Source organism: Leptinotarsa decemlineata, unplaced genomic scaffold (assembly GCF_025532065.1).
Source record: "Leptinotarsa decemlineata unplaced genomic scaffold, Ldec_3_MD MMD2_tig00026328_RagTag_RagTag, whole genome shotgun sequence".
NCBI lineage: Eukaryota > Metazoa > Arthropoda > Insecta > Coleoptera > Chrysomelidae > Leptinotarsa > Leptinotarsa decemlineata.
The window spans coordinates 15072428-15089382 of record NW_027412688.1 but is presented as its reverse complement, the minus strand read 5'-3'; the positions used below and the strand labels follow the sequence as shown (position 1 = coordinate 15089382).

General features: G+C 34.5%; 1 protein-coding gene across 1 annotated transcript in view; it reads right to left on the bottom strand.

Moving 5' to 3' along the window:
• Positions 1-10588: 10588 nt before the first annotated feature.
• The window catches only part of LOC111510205 (uncharacterized), an 86337-nt gene continuing 79970 nt past the window's right edge, over positions 10589-16955 (bottom strand). The window contains 2 exon segments of the mRNA XM_074182526.1: positions 10589-11059; positions 11785-11976. Of these exon segments, the coding sequence (XP_074038627.1) occupies positions 10896-11059; positions 11785-11976 (356 nt within the window). The 3' untranslated portion in view covers positions 10589-10895.

Here is a 16955-nt window from a genome sequence, read left to right as displayed (position 1 = left end):
ACGGGGTTTCTATCATATTTACATCGTTGGCACAACTCGCATTCGTTAATAAATGTTTGAATCGAGTTTTTCATATACGGCCAGTAATATTTTTCTTTTATTCTTTGGAGTGTTTCATCGATGCCTCTGTGGTTTGATTTTCCTTCATGATAATTTCTGATTGTGTTTTCTATATCCCGTTTTTTCGTGACATCTAGAAGTTTCTTATTACATTTTTTGAATTTAAGTGAAGTACTTCTGAAATATTTTTGTAAGATCAATGAGAAAGGCTCATATAAATTAGGATCTTCGAAGAATAGGTGGTATTGATTATCTGGTACAATATATTCTTTAATAAATTTGATAGTTTCTTGTTCCAAATGATTTTTAGAAAGTTGAACATTAATTCTTTTCTTTTTCTCAAATAATATTGTGATCTTTGGTTTAGCTGGGGAGTGCAAAACTGATGAGATAACGATTTGGTTTTGACCATAATTAACAGCGTAATTTACTATTGGGATATTAACGATTGGGTTTTCGTCCGCGTTGGAATGAACAGTATGATTATCGGTTTGTTCGGTTTCTTGAGTATTTTCTAGGGTGGTTTCATTGTCTATCCTTGTACTGTTTTCGTGAGTTTGTTCGATTTCGTTGCTATTATTTAATAGGGGAATAGATAGTTCTTCGAATTGGTTTTCAGTGTTGGTTGCCTCTACGTTTACTACCATAGAGATGTTGTCATTGTCTTGTAAAGGTTGACCAATTTCTAAGATATCTAAAGACGGTTGGTAGTCTGGGGTATCTAGGTTAGTATTAATTGAATTTTGAGGGTTAAAAAAAACAGATGGGCCTGCTAGACGCTCGGACTCTTGGAGTATGTCATCTAGCTCTTCCCAAAAAGTTCTTGTTTCTTTGGTATGTACTTCAACGCGTGACAAGGCGTCTGCGTTGGTATTGAGTTTGCCTTTTTTGTATATTATAGAGAAGTTAAACTCTTCTAGTTTGATTCTCCATCTCAGTAGTTTAGAGTTGGGATCCTTTAGTGAAAATAACCATTGTAGTGGTTTGTGGTCCGTTATGACATTAAATTTACGTCCATACAGGTACGGCCTGAAATATTTTGTGGCCCATACAATGGCTAATAATTCTTTTTCAATGGCGGAGTAATTCTGCTCGGAATCATTGAGGGTTCTTGAGGCGTATGCCACAGGTAAATCTTTACCTATAGTTCCTTGTGACAAGACGGCACCTAGGGCTACATTAGAGGCGTCGGTTGTCAAGTTAAAGGGTTTCGTGAAATCAGGGTATTGCAAAATGGGTTCGTTCATTAAGAGGTTTTTGCATGTTTCAAAACAGGAAATAAATTCATTGTTGTGTTCGATTTTAGCACCTTTTTTTAAGCATTTTGTGAAAGGTTTTGTGATTTTCGCGAAATTTTTAATGAAGCGACGGTAATATCCTAACAAACCAAGGAAACCTTTGATCTGTTTGGTAGTTTTGGGAAGGGGAAAATGTTTTATAGCTCTAATTTTGTCTGGGTTAGGTTTAACACCATTAGGAGTTATTATATGACCTAAGTAGGCAACTTCCTTTCGTAGGAACTCAGATTTGTCAAGTTGTATCTTGAAATTAGCATCTCTGAACCTTTGGAATACGCACCTAAGTCGTTCCAAGTGTTCTTGAAGAGAGGTGGAAAATACAATTATATCGTCAAGGTAGGCGAGACATTTTTCGTTTTGAATTCCTCGTAAAATATTATCTATTGCCCTCTCGAAAGTTGCTGGAGCATTCTTTAAACCAAATGGCATCCTGAGGAATTCGTAATGTCCATTTTCCGTGTTAAATGCCGTTTTTTCGATGTCTTTTTCTTCCATCTCGATCTGATGGAAACCGCTAGCCAGGTCTAATGTCGTGAAATATTGACATTTCCCAAGCTTGTCCAAGAGATCATGAATGTTTGGAAGGGGATATTTATCGTCAATCGTTTTCTCGTTGAGCTTCCGATAATCGATAACTACCCTCCACTTTTGTTGTCCTGAAGCGTCAGCCCTTTTGGGAACGACCCATATGGGTGACGACCATGGAGAATTACTTGGTCTAATGATTTTTGAATCAAGCATTTTTTTTATTTGATTCTCGACTTCCTGTTTATGAATAAACGGGTATCGATAAGATTTCGAATATATAGGTATTTCGTCTGTCGTTCGTATGTGGTGTCTGATCTTGCTTGTGAAAGTCAAGGGAGTTCCTTCTTTATAGAATATATCAGAAAACTCTTCACAAATTTCAAGAATTTTTGATTTTTCTTCTTCGTTCATATGTTCGGTTCTTATCTTTGACAGGTCTAACTTTCGGTTGGTAGATATTTCAAAATTGTTTAAGTCAATATTTTGGATTTCATTCCTATCAAATTTTTCGACTGAGGAAGGTTTCGAAAAATCTAACGTTACTGGTTTAACTGTGTTATTTAAAATGGTTGTTAAAGCAAAACCGTTTTTTGCTGTACTGAGGCATTGTGGTATTTGACAATTATGAATTTTATAATGAGGTATTACAATTTCGCCGTTAGGAATAGATGTTTTGATTTTTATCACTTGTTCTGATCTCGGCGCCACTGTGACTAAATTAAGTTCGTTACTAGTCTGATAAAATAAAAGTTTTATTTTTGTGTATGGTGTTATTAAATATCCTTTGTCAAAGTTAATACTAGCTTGTGAAATTTTAAGGTTGTCTAGGCCAATGAGACCGTCAAAAACGTTATGGAATTTAAATAAGAAAAATTTTAAGCTCATTGGTTTTGGTAAATTGGATATTTGTGAGGAAGGAAGTTCCGCACTGTACTTGTGAGCAGATTTTTGAAAAACGGTAGATACTATAAATGGGTCATTTTTAATTGAATTTGGAAAATATTTATAGGCGATTTCGGGGTCAATAAATGATTTGGTTGAACCGGAATCAATCAAAAGTTTGAGGTTGTATTCTGGAAAAATTATGTATGATAATTCACTTGAATTTGAGGAATTAAAAGAAATTATTTGTGGATTCGTATTGACATTTTCCGAGGCTCTTAATGAAAATTTATGTTTTCATTTTCTGGTGGTTCAATGTCTTCGGAAATAAAATGTTCATTATATGATTCAGCTTGATTATCAATGACAACATTTTGAGCAGTATCTAAATATTCATCGGATTCAAAAGATTGGTCGGGTTCATTGATTTCGTCCGTTTCTGTATTAAATAGTTCTTCACTAATCCCATTTCTTGGAGGCTGTGGTGTCCTATTTGCAAAAGACGTGGATGGCTGTGCAAAATTAGTATTTCTTGTGGAAACACTCATTTGTGTTGGTTGAAAACGAGTATTTCGTGTTGATAAACTCATAGGGGAAGGTCTGGGTTGCGGTTTGTTTTGAGGTTTGAAAACATTTTGAGGCGGTTGTTTGAAAACCTGTGCATTTGTTGGAAAATGTTGTGGTTAAGGTCTAGACCTTTGTTGAATATTAATAGGCTGGGAAGGAAAGTTATTTTGTCTCTGGAAAAAGTTATTTGGAGTGTTAGAATTGAATGAATGGTTTTGATTGTGCAAATTTGAGGTATTATTACTATTTGGGATATTTCCTGATCTTTGTTGTATTGGTTTTTGATTTACAACAGATTTTGCAACATTTCTATTTGAAAAATTTTGAAAATAGTGAACATTTTCCTCTTGTATTACATATTGTAGTGCTTCACTAAGTGAATTGGGTTTCATACATCTCAGTGTGGTGCTTAAGGGTTCTTTGAGTCCGGATAGAAATGTTTTTAGTGCTAAATTTTGATAAAGTTCTCTTTTTAAAGTTTTGGCAACATCTGTTGTTTCATGAACATTTACGTAGCTACAGAGCAAATTCAAAATATTCAAGCACCTATCATAAAATGATTGAGCGTTTTCGTTATGAGATTGTCTGAGCATAACAAAGGTCTCTATTTAAACAAACCTCGTCTCTTTGATCTGAGAAATTTCTAGTTAATATTGTTTTCAAATCTTGCCAATTTTTGGCTCCTTGAATGTTTACTATAGTCTTTGCATTTCCTTTTAATTTGGAAATGATTGAGTTCAGCAGATAAATGTTTTGAAAATTATCTACATTGATATTATCGTAAAAATTTGTGATAAGTGATTCACTAATTGATAAAAATCTGTTAAGGTCATTGGGGTTGCCATCAAATTCTGGCAAGCAACTTAAATACTCTGCTTTAAATTGAGCCATATTTATATCAGGGAGTTGATTTGGCAAAATATTGAGAAGAGGTGGTCTCAGGATTGTGTTTTGTGTAGGAGTAGGGTTTGAAAATCTTTGTGAGTCAGTTGAAGGAGTATTTATATCCAAATTTTCTAATGCATTCAACAGTTGATTGAGCGACATTAAAATTGTACTTACAGCAATATGAGTACGACTTTGAGCATGGTATTCATCTACTTATCCACTATAAGGGGTTGTGTCTGGATCGGCTATTCTGTCTTCTCCAGGCAGTGCTCCTTGCAGAATTGGGCTATGTTGGTCCCAAAACTCGATGAAAGGCTGTTGACAATGGGTACGGGTCTCCAATAGACTGAGTTTTCTGAAGTTTGAGAAGCCACTCCGTAATCCAAGTCCACAAACTAATCACCAAAATTCAATTTCGAGTTCGATAATCAGTCAATCGTTAACACGAAAACTGCGCGATCGATTCGTCACAATTCTGATTATCCTACCGACTGCGCCAAAAACATCAACGAGTGATGAAAATTCCTTTTTAAAAAGATTTATTTATTTACGAAATACAACTTTTAGCTCAAAAGAACGATGTTAACAGTGTGAATGCTAGTTACTGACTGACTTGAATAAAACAAATGAGCAAACAAGTAAATTTTGCAGAGTCAGGAGATAATGCTGAGTTCGCTTCTTCTCTGGTGGCGGCATGATATAATTCGTGACAATTTCTGACGCTTCACGATTCTCGAACAACGAGCTTCCATGTTGTACAGCTGTTTATTCAACGCGCTCTCGAAGTAAACTGAAGAATATCACGAATAACCCTACTAAAAAGCCAAGTCGGTCTTATTGATGGGTACTATGTGTCTGTTGACAGTATAATTCAAAGAAATATATATTTATACCGCCTTCAAAAAAACAATGTTTTTTCAATATCCTATTTGTTGGAGAATGTCTTGGTTACTACTGGACATATTTTAACATTGGTCATTGTAGATTTTTTATTTTGTTTGTTATGAATGATATTTTTCAAGAATAAATATTGTATTTTCGTCGTATAAATTCATTTATTCAATTCGTTGAGAGTAAATAATTTGAATGCAGTACGCCTACGGCACTAAAATATACATATAGATATACTGCTGTAGTCTCTCTCATTTCTGAACAGATTATACGTGAATGAAGTCGAGAAATATTCGTGTCGATATAAGATTTTTTATTTGAATAAACTGTTTTTTTGAGTTTTTAATCACTGTCTCCGAAACTATGTATTATTAGGTGATCTTTGAACAGGTGAACTTTGATTCGCCTTGTAAACAATAAATGTTATGTCAAGTTATAATCTGAGTGACGTTAACTGTTTCATAGCGTGTTCATGAAGCAAAAGATCAAGCCTTACTAACACGGGTAGTGTTAGTATGGCTTGATACCTGGTAGATTTCAACTCTGAAACAGTATAAAAGTTTTCCGAAAGCCTAAACAGATCTACCGTGAAAAAGTGGACCTGGCAAAACTGAACACAGCACTTCTCTAGTGTGATTTTTTTGTCTGCAGTAGATTGATTCGCAATATCACTCAGTCTAATTGCATTTTTTGTTGTGAAAAAATCAATCTTCTCACTTGCGGCATTGTAAATAACACTATGATGGATATTACTGATGGATGGATATTACTGTCTTTACTTCTATTATGACATAACAACTATTCACGCGCACAACTACAAATGCCATAGCATCAATTACCTTTTGTGCACATCATGATAGCTGTCATAACTCGAAAACCCAAAACTCGTCAATTTTTTTTATTTTTCATTTCTTTCTTTCCTAATTTTTAAAAAATATGAATAGTTGTGCTACTTCGATAGATCACATACCTCTATTGCGAATATTCAGTTAAGAGACTGTGTACACCCAAGATGGCTAGTAGCAGACTTCTCAGATGAACCATGACATTGAATAACTACTTTTTCGATAAAGCGCACCAGCTAGGTAAAGACAATATAACTACAGATGCATTATCATATCTACCACTTCCTGATACAGAAGCACCACTTCGAGATGAAGATGGAATACCTAAAATAAGACATTTTCTACATCTCAGATTACATCACCTTCCTATAACAACAGTTATAAGAATAACGTAATCCTGCCAACCTGATAAACTACCCAGCGAAATCCTCCCATGTCAATAAACGAGAGGAAATTTCATTCGGAGAAAATAATTTTAATAATAATAATAATAATAAATCGGCTTTATTGATAATACAAAAAAAAACAATACAAAGATATATTTGAAAATGAAAATAGTTTACAGGAGATTCTGGTACTCCTTGGCGAAGTCTAGCTCAAAGCTACTCTAACTCAACCAACAAGCACCACTCCATAATGCACGCAAACATACAAAAATAAAAGCAATTAACAGTGATGGTACCACGAAATGAGAACCGTAAATAAAATAATACTTTGTGATTACCTTCTAAAGATAGTTGATAAATAATTTAATTGAATTGATCTGTTGTCTAAAAAGTATAAAAGTTGACATTACTGACTATCATAGATATAATTTTTATATTTGTATTTGAATTTCCTGATATTGAATCTCTTCAATTGCTCAGGCAATGAATTATAGAGTTTTACAGCACCAAAAAGAAATGATCTCTGAAACTGTGCAGTGCGATGTTGTGGCATAGTTAATTTGTTTTTATGTCTGATGTTTCTTGAGTGAATATTTTCACGCAGAATTAGTTTTTGTATTAAAAGAGGAGAATGGGGAAGGGTGATCAATTTATGGACAAAACAACCCAAATGATGAAACATACGGTTTTTCATATTGAGCCAGCGGGAGTTATTAAAGGCTTCAGAAATTGAATCATACTTACGAACTCCATAAATTAGGCGGCAACAAGAATTTTGCACTTTTTGTATCCTTTTTTTATCTGAATCATATAAGTATGGCCCATATATGAAGTCACAGTAGTTGAAATGGCTTAGCACCAAACTATCACAGAGCATTCTTTTTAGAGGTTGGCTCAAAATAAAACGATTACAGTATAACAGTTTTAATGACATATAAGCTTTTTTCATTAAATTTTTAACATGACTAGTAAATCTAAGATCAGAGAAAGATAGAGAAAATAACTTTTGTTCAATTTCTTCGGTTTCACCTCCAAGGGGAAAAATAGAGGTTCAAAAATTGTATTCAATTTGGTTACTTTTGAATTGGAACGCTGAAGTTTTGGGTTGATGAAAAAATATTGGGACTATTTCTTTATAATGGTCTATCACGAAACTCAATGTGACAAACCAAATTCTATGTGTTGATAGAGTATAGTATTTTTGCATACAGTTCAAATAAAACTCCGCCTCAGATGAAAATAAAACGTTAGTGATGAAACTGTTATTTCTAATATTTTGATAAAAGATATACTCATGGAATTCAGTTTTTTGATCAATTTCATCTCCAGTCATTTTATGAACGGAATGTGCTTCAAAAGAAATGGTAGGTATTCCCTTTTTTCAAGATATTCAATACTGCTGAGACTTTGAGATATAACATTCTCCCTTACATTCAATGCACATACTTGTGATATGCAGCAGGAGCAGACGAAACGTTTGGTGCTTCAGGTTGCATTCGACTCCGCCTACTAATCGTGAGAGTCTATGTTCTTAATTCCATGTTTTTTGCAGATTTCCACGTTATGTGGAAAACAACAGGATATCAAAAAATTTCTACTATTTGATATTATGAAGTAAATTGGAATACTAATGTAGGAGATCTGAAATAATCTAACAGTTTCTTATCAAAATATGCAAATGTAAAATTATGAACTCATTTTCAATATGAAGATTAGAATATCATTTACCAAAACTTGTTTGGATTTATTCCTGTTAGAGTGGGGAATATATACGAGTACAATGAAGATTAGACATATAGATAGAGAAGTAAAAGGATGAGCCACGCTGAGTGGTAAGCTTCGAGGAAGTAAAGTTTGTATTTCGTCGAGCTTTCATGGTTATTCGTAAAGAAACCCCTCCACAAATAGCTGCAGCTTCATGGTACATGACGTTTCGTCAGGTGATTGATGATGATTGACACATAATTAAATACATTTGATTATACGTAAAGACGGTCTGTTACAGATGGATTCACAAACAATTCAACTTGAGAATGAGAAAATCCCTGTACAATATTGTTATGATTGGGAAACAAAGATATATTTATACATGAACAAAAAAACTGAAGTTCATTCAATATTCTGAATCGTTCTGATTTGATTTTTACAAATGAAAACCCTCATTTACTCATTTCCATTTTCCTGATTCCTATGTCAAATGTTTTTCTATCTTTTTTTGTCTAATTGTAATAAACTTTCTGCTTCCCAAAATAAGTCAACTGTTGCAATGCTTTGCATGATTGGTCGTCGTTTGTAGTTGCTCATTGTAGTTGAATATTCACCTATTGTATCTTCAATAAATTATGATGAAAATTTAATAAGAAGTGTATTGTTCCAATCTGAGTCTGTGACATTAACAGAAAAAAGAAAAACAAACGTAGGGTAAGGTTTACCAAGTACACACGAAAAAATCAAATAAAAAAGGCACAAAAAATTATGGACAGACTCTACCTGAATCCCATCGTAAAGGTGTGTCTGAATATAAGAAAAAAACCCTGATGTACATAGGCAAGCTGTCGCCACCTACCAGGCTACCACCCTGAAAAACATAGGCAATCTGCTGTACTATATCAGGTCAGGAATACCGATGTGCATAGAGTGATTCAGTCACGGTATAGAGAAAATACAATTCAGCGTGTAGAGAAAAGCAAGTTGCTTTCGGGTTTGGCGTATGACCCATATATTGCTTATGGAACTGACAACAGTGTAGTCTTAGGTTCTATGACGTACAAATGTCAGTGGTCTAACACCTTGAAGTGGAAAGATGAGACACCTGGCATGTGTTGTAGCGCCGGTAAAGTACAACTTGAGCTGTTTAAACAACTGCCTGAACCATTTTACAGTCTGGTTAATGATTTACACCCAAATCGTGTACACTTCATGAATAATATCCGAAAATATAATGCATGTTTTCAAATGATGGAAAACAAATGAAAGTAAGCGGTTTTTCACCAACTTTCAAAGGACAAGTCTGTCACTTTATTGGAAGTATATTACCGGAACCTGGGCAGGATGCAAAGTTTCTGCAAATTTATTTCGTCGGTTCTAATTTTCCTGATTTTAGACCAAATTTAATCAAACAATTGCAGCTTATGTTACATGAGGTGAACCCATACATAAAAGATCTAAAAACAGCCATTGATAAAATATCGCCTTCAGAGTCATTCAAGGTCGTAATACATGCCGATAAAAAACCACAAAGAGAACACAGAGGCAGATTCAATGCACCAACGGCAAATAAAGTGGCTATTGTATTGGTAGATCAGCATTTTGACCGAAGAGACATCATCCTCGAAAGCCGAAGTAACTCACTTCAGCGTATCAGTGAGATACATCGAGCTTATGACGCGCTGCAGTACCCGTTGATGTTTTGCTGGGGGAATGATGACTATTAATCAACATACCACAATGCGATCCCACAACTGAGTTGCCCTTAAAAAAACAGTCTCTGCTGTATGTTTTTATTCATACAGAATAATGATCAGAGAAGAAGAAGAAAACTTTTTGGTTAAATATCGCGCTCTAGTTAATATTTGATAGATGAATACGCAAAAATAGAAACTGAAAGACTGAACTACATAAAAAACAATCAAGCTAAATTGCGCGCAGATAATTATATTCATTTAAAAGATGCAATTGGACGGCAAGATACTCAAGCAAATCAGCTGGGACAAATGGTAGTACTTCCATCATCTTTTACTGGTGGACCAAGGCACATGCACGAAAAAACGCAAGACGCCATGACCTATGTTAGATATTCCGGTCGTCCCGACCTGAGTTTATGCTGATACTTGTTTTCCACTGCTATGCCTCTTGCGAGTGGCCTTGTTCCACCCAGAAACGAATACAAAGTATATTATTATAATTATGATTTTTTTAACCTAAGGTTGCGCTGGTCAGAACCAAACTCCAAAAAAGTCTACAGCCTCCCTGTTAAATGAAGAAGTATAATTATCATCACTAACATTATCATCAGTTTCATTATTATTATCGACCTATTTGGGGAATTTTCAAATATTGTTTCATTGAGTAGCTAATTTATGTGTTACTTAGTGAAACCACTACACTCGTATACCATTCGATTGTACAAATTATCACTATTAACGCATATATTTGTATCATACTATACCTTGAATTTCTACCTTGACTCATCATCCAATCAAAATACAGAAAGAGGTTAGTTGAAACAAATAAATTGTGAAAACTCGATACAAAAAGTGTATTGATTATAACAATTAACTATCAATTTCAGGATACTACAATCATACCTAGAATATCATACCAAACCAGTCACTTTGCATTGTACGAACAGAATTCGAATCTGTTTTAGAAAACAATTTCAAATATTCCCACAAAATGTAAACGATTAACAATATTTTTTTCAGAAAATAAGAATTAATTTTCTAATGAAAATTTGGCTTCTCTATATTTAATATCCATATGGTCCACATCTATCTATGTTCTGCACTTTGTGGGTAATAACCAGTCTCCATTAGGCATGTATTAAATATCTATATAATCTCTTTCTCTATCTCATTTGTTGGCATATCTTGTTTCTTCGAAGTCCTCATACGTCGAATGAATGCTTCCATCAGCCACATTACTGTAACAGTAGCTACTGTAATGTCCAAAACATGTATAGAAAATTTGTAACTGAATTGATCTTTCAGGTAACCTGGAAAAAATAATTAAATATATGAGATTTATGCCTTTCAGCAGAATTTGAAGGGAAATATTGCTCATAAAAAAGATCATAAATCAGGCCTTCTCAGTCTTTTCTGTTAATAATCGACAGAATTGGAAAGTGGATTTTTTTCCTATGCACAAATATTCAAAACAATTCAGAGAAGAATACAGAAAATTTCTGATAAAACTCCAGTACAAATGAGGCTCAATAATCAAATTGAAGTTGAGCGCTAAAGTGTCACTTTATCACATTTTTCCAGAATTATTAAATGATAGATAGAATCAAAACTTCTGGTGTAAAATGAATTCAGTGAAAACACTTTTCGCACATCAGAACAGTAATATCACCCTATGCGCGTTTCGCTAACCAAGTTATTACGTTGTTTCAAAAGTTTTACCTGTTTTGATGCTGTTCATTTTTTCCTGCCTTTCTTCAGCTTATTACAATTTGATGTGATATGAATTCAAAATGAACCAAAGCGCTGCGCTGCCGAAACAGACCAAAAAATCAACTAGGCATTTGGCAATGATAGTATTAACGAACGCACTATTCGACTTTGGTTTGGCAAATTTCGTTCCGCAGCTCCCTGCCTCTGGTAAGGAGTTCAAAATCGACGAACAGCCGTTCAGTAACGTATAGTTGAATCTATTTCTAGTTCAATAATTTTGCCAATTCTTGTTATAATGAGCAAACCACAATGAGTTTTTACTCACCTAAGGATTGACCAAAGGTTCCAGTTAATAATGCTTTCATCACCATATTGAGACCGACAGCGGATGGTAACTTGTCTTTGCTGATGTATTCTGATATCACAAGATTTTGGTTCACAACTGCAATAGCTCGAAAATATCCCACTATGAAAGACACTGCACATAAATATTCGAATTGTTCCAGTTCCACCAGAGCTGAAACAGGTAGTAATTCATGAATTGCTCAAAAGACTATAACTATTACTATCAGTTATTTTGTTTGAAATATGTGATTGAATTGGACGAAAATCTGCTGAACAGTTCACGAAACCCCAACACGTGTTTCACTATACAATAGCTTCTCAGACGTGTATATATTGTATAAGACCAGCACCGCACATTGGGGCCAATGTTGGCGCCAACTACGCTCGTCCAATGTGTGGATCGACATTTATGGTGTTGGTGTTTGTTGGCGCCAACGTTGGCTCAAACGTTGGCAGTTGGCCGTTTTGTGTCGGTTTTTTGACGAGACATCAAAGAGAATTTGTCCCAATGTTTGTGTATTTGGTCACACAATGGCGCATAATAAATCGTCTTTCAACTTGTTTAGTCTGCGAAGTGAAAGTACGCGTCGTCTTTATTATTATTTAAAGTAAATAATGTCACCAAAGGAGAATGTGGTCAAATGAAAACGTTTTATTGTTTTTGGAGCTTCATCAAGCGGAACCAGTTTTATGGAATCCAACAGTCCTATACACAACAAGTCCGACATGTTGGCTCTGCTTGTAACTAACTAAGCTTGGCTTCAATAACTTCCAATGTCTGGATGCTTTCAAAAATAATACCGCCAACATAGCCCAACGTTGGCGCCAACACTGGCCCCAATGTGTGGTTCCGGGGTAATACTAACCTGATTCTACCTAACTTATTCTTTATATAATATAATAATCTGAATCATATGGCCTTCTACCTACTTGATGACTGATGAATTTACTTAAGTATGAACTAATTTGAAATTAAAAAATTAGAAATTAAATTTTACAAATACATTGACTGGACATGTAATGAACCAAATTTCACAAAATGAAAAAGTATTATATTCTATTGGGTCGTTAAGTAAATTTTCAAAATTCTTCAATCCAAACATTCCAAAAGATTGAATTTCAAACATTTCACTTCCAAATGCCGCACGTCATATTCGAGGTTAAACACTACTTTTGTTATTTTCGAAACAATGGATCGAAAACAATTTCGTGTTTTGATTTGACACAGTTTATTGATGGGAAAAACACCGTTCAAGCGAAGCAATGTCTTGAAAAGTGTTAATTACTCCGCTCTAGAAACAACGATTAAACGTTGGTTTGCTGACTTCAAACGTGGTGGTAGAGACACTGATGATGCAGATCGCAGTAGACGTCCAAACGAGGCATTACCACCAGAAAACATAAAAAGAAATATCCACAAAATCGTGTTGAATGATCGAAAAGTGAAGTAGCATGAGTTAGCTAACATTGTAAAGATTTCAAAAGATTATTTGGCTTTATATTGCATGAGCATATACGAACACGGCAGAAAGCCGTGTTCGAAGTGAGTGCTGTCCGAGCTCACTGTTGACCAAAAACAAGAACGTCTTGATGATACTAAGCAGTGTTTGACCATATTTAAATATAACAAACCGGAATTTTTGCGTCGATATGTAACAATGGATGAAACATGGATCCATCATTTCACACCGGAATCAAAACGATCGTCATCTGAGTGGAAAGCAACTAGTGTAAACCTCGTCCAAAGTGACAGAAAAACAACAATCGGCTACGCAAAGGTTACGGCCGGTAGTTTAGGATGTGCGTGGTGTAATATTCATCGATTATCTTGAAGAGGGAAATACCATCAACAGTGAATATCGTACAGCGTTATTAGAGCATTTGAAGGCCGAAATTTCAAAGAAACGACCGCATATCGCAAAAAAACCTTTTTTCATCAAAACACCGCAAGTTAATTGAAACTATGGCAAAACAACATGAATTGAACTTCGAATTGCTCCCACATTCACCATATTCGCCTGATTTGGCTCCCAGCGACTACTGGCTGTTCGCAAACCGGTAAGAAGTTCGCCTCGAATGTTATTGTTAAAACTGAGGTCTATTTTGAGGCAAAAGATAAATCGTTCTACAAAAGTGGTTCTGCAATATTAAAACGGCGCTGGAATGATTGTGTGGCTCTTGATGAAGATTACATTTATGAATATAGCCAATTTTGAACAAACAAAAACGCGTTTTCTTTCTAAGGTCCGTGACTTTTCAGCCCATGTTTATTGTTTGCAAATTTGGAATTGGTTTTCACATTCTAGAAACTATCCGTATTCTCTTTTATTATTTAGAAAAAGTTCCTCCATTTTTGGTCTATCTATCCGACACTGATATTTTGTTTTATTGTTCTTAATGAATTTGCTTAAATTATTATGTGTTCTGTAAGACACGTCCAAATGTATCTTTTCGAAAAAACGAACGATATTGTTGGTGGGTTCACCACAGCACAGACCTGGTAAATGGTTCGTTTTCGTAGTTATTTGGGAAAGAATGGAATCAATATCAACCCTGCAATCGATTTTGACAGTAATTTTTTCGATAAAACTCGTTTCTTCCTGAAAATCACTTTCTGACAATTATTTGAAAAATAATCTGTGATGCTTAATAATGAGGAAGAGTATAATCACACCTGAGAAAGCTATTTTATACTAAAATACGTATTGCGGTTTCGAAAGTGTCGTGAAAATCGCACAATGAAGTTTTTGGAGTATAAGTATATTTATAATAATTGTCAGTGTACATATGTACGCAAAAGGTCGCTACTAATGTAGTAGTTACATCAGATATGGCAACAATGTAATATAGTAGTCGTCATCCTCATGGCAAAGTATGAAGTTGGTTTTGGTTGGTTACTTGCAGAGAAAAGTGTTATCACGTTTATGTTTAGATATTATAGTAATTGAATGATCGTTTATGAAATTGAACTATGACTTATTTGATCCTTTTGAACAATATCTACATATTTATGATTTGTCGAAAGTGTATTTGAATATATTTTGTTTGAGATTTTTGCTACTTGTCATTTTCCTGATTAATTCAATAATGGGGAAGAAATTTATCGAATCGGAGCGTTGGACTTGAAGACAAGAAGTAAGAAATTGAGTGAGACGTGAAGCAAATAAACCAAAAAGGACGTTGAAGATGCAAAAACATAGTTTTGTAAAAGACGGGCACAATCAGCCACAAAAGACGAAATTAAAAATGTTCATTCAAACACTGTAATTGTACTTTTGATTGTGGAATTTACGGTTCGCCGTTCACTGCACATCAACCCCCTGATATTGTGGCCATCTCACCCACCTCAAAATTTCAAGATCGTCATCACCAAGTACATTATTTCAGTTATCATTATGTGGCCATATACAGTTGTTTGCAATTGGGCTAATGAAAAAATGATCATAAAATGAAATGATCATGAAATGATATGATCATGAAATGATATGATCAAGAAAATATTCTCAAAGCGAAACGAACTAGAAATGAAACTGAAAATATCGTGAAAACTTATAGGCCTTTTTTTATTCAGTTCGAAAAAAATATCAAAAAATGTTATAACAATTTATATAACAATTTTCAATGTATGAGCGTCAAAAACTCTATCAATATAGGATTTCTGAAAGTTTTGTGGATTAGCTTCTTGAGGTTGAAAATTGAACACCTAAATCTTGAATGTGGTGTGTTCTCCTTCAGCCTCAGCCAAAGCTGAAGGAGCATGAAAGAAACTGCTAGGCCGAACGAACAAATCGGCTGTGGCGGAACACGCACTCAGTGAAGGAAACTACAGGATTCGGTTTGAAAACACGAAACTCATTGCCCCCAACCAGGGACACCATAGCCGTCTGGTACGGAAGTCAATAGAGATCCAGAAACACACGGATAATTTCAACAGAAAAAAAGAAGCGGTGACCTCAGTCGAATATGGAATCCCATGCTGAAAAGTTCAAGAATAGCATACAACATGAAGGTAAAAACGGCGGCAATCACAACTAGCAACCAACAATAAATCCCGCAAAAAAAAAATCAACTGCCAAGTCAGTTACACGGTACAGCTTTTAGCAAACCAAACCGCCTCCGTTAACATTCCGCCAAATTTTAGAGATGTAGAAGATGAATCAGTTAATTTCATTGCGCAGGTAGATACTCAGTTAGAAAACGGATTATGGATTTTGAAGGATTTTATAGGATGAAATGACTTTCAGAAGTTTTTGCGAAAGAAAACATTAAAGTGTATTTATTCAAATCAAAAAAGTTTCAAAGCTTTAAAAGAGCTTCAAAGAGTTGAGTTTGTTAACAGAAAAAAAAAGAAATAATTGGTTCAAGATAAAGATACGATAAATTGGAGGCAGAGCGTGTTTTCGAAATCCTTCGTTTCTAAAATAGAAAATGGTGAATGTGAAAAATAAAAACCGTCTTTTGGTGATAATTACTCAATTGACAGAAAAAAAGAAAAAACAATTGGTTTGGGAATACATACCGACAAAAAGAGAAATAGGAGGCAGAGCGAGTTTTCAAGATCATTTGTTTCTGAAATAGAAAATGGTGAATGTGAAAAATAAAAACCGTCTTTCGGTGTTTAACAATTCAGATAATGTGCCTATGTACGAATTTTTTTTTTAGGTGTAATTGACTTTTGTCCCTATATTGACACTACTAACAAGATTTCAGTATTTTCGAATCTCAAGTCAATTTTGGGTAAAACAAGTAAACTTGTTCACATCAATAAAATTTAGATATTTGGGTATGATTTTATTACACAGAGATTCGTGTCCCAAATTATAATTCGAATATCTTGAAAAATAAAAAACTGTATTCAAATGCAGCTTTTGTTGAATCGAACCTTACAATGTTAAGAAATATCATATGTTTGAAAACAATAACTTTTTTGAAAAACCACAGTGTCTTGGTTTTTGTCTCATGGAGAGGATGATTATTTTTATTTTTCAGTAAAATTTGAAAGAGATAAAAGTATGCCTGATGTGGATATCAACCAGGTTTTTTAATATAGGAACTTAAAAAAAGGTTGAACGGTGCGTACAAAACTTCAGATTTGAATGATGATCATGAAAATGAAATATTATTGGTAGCCTTTACAGAATTAACGGAGAA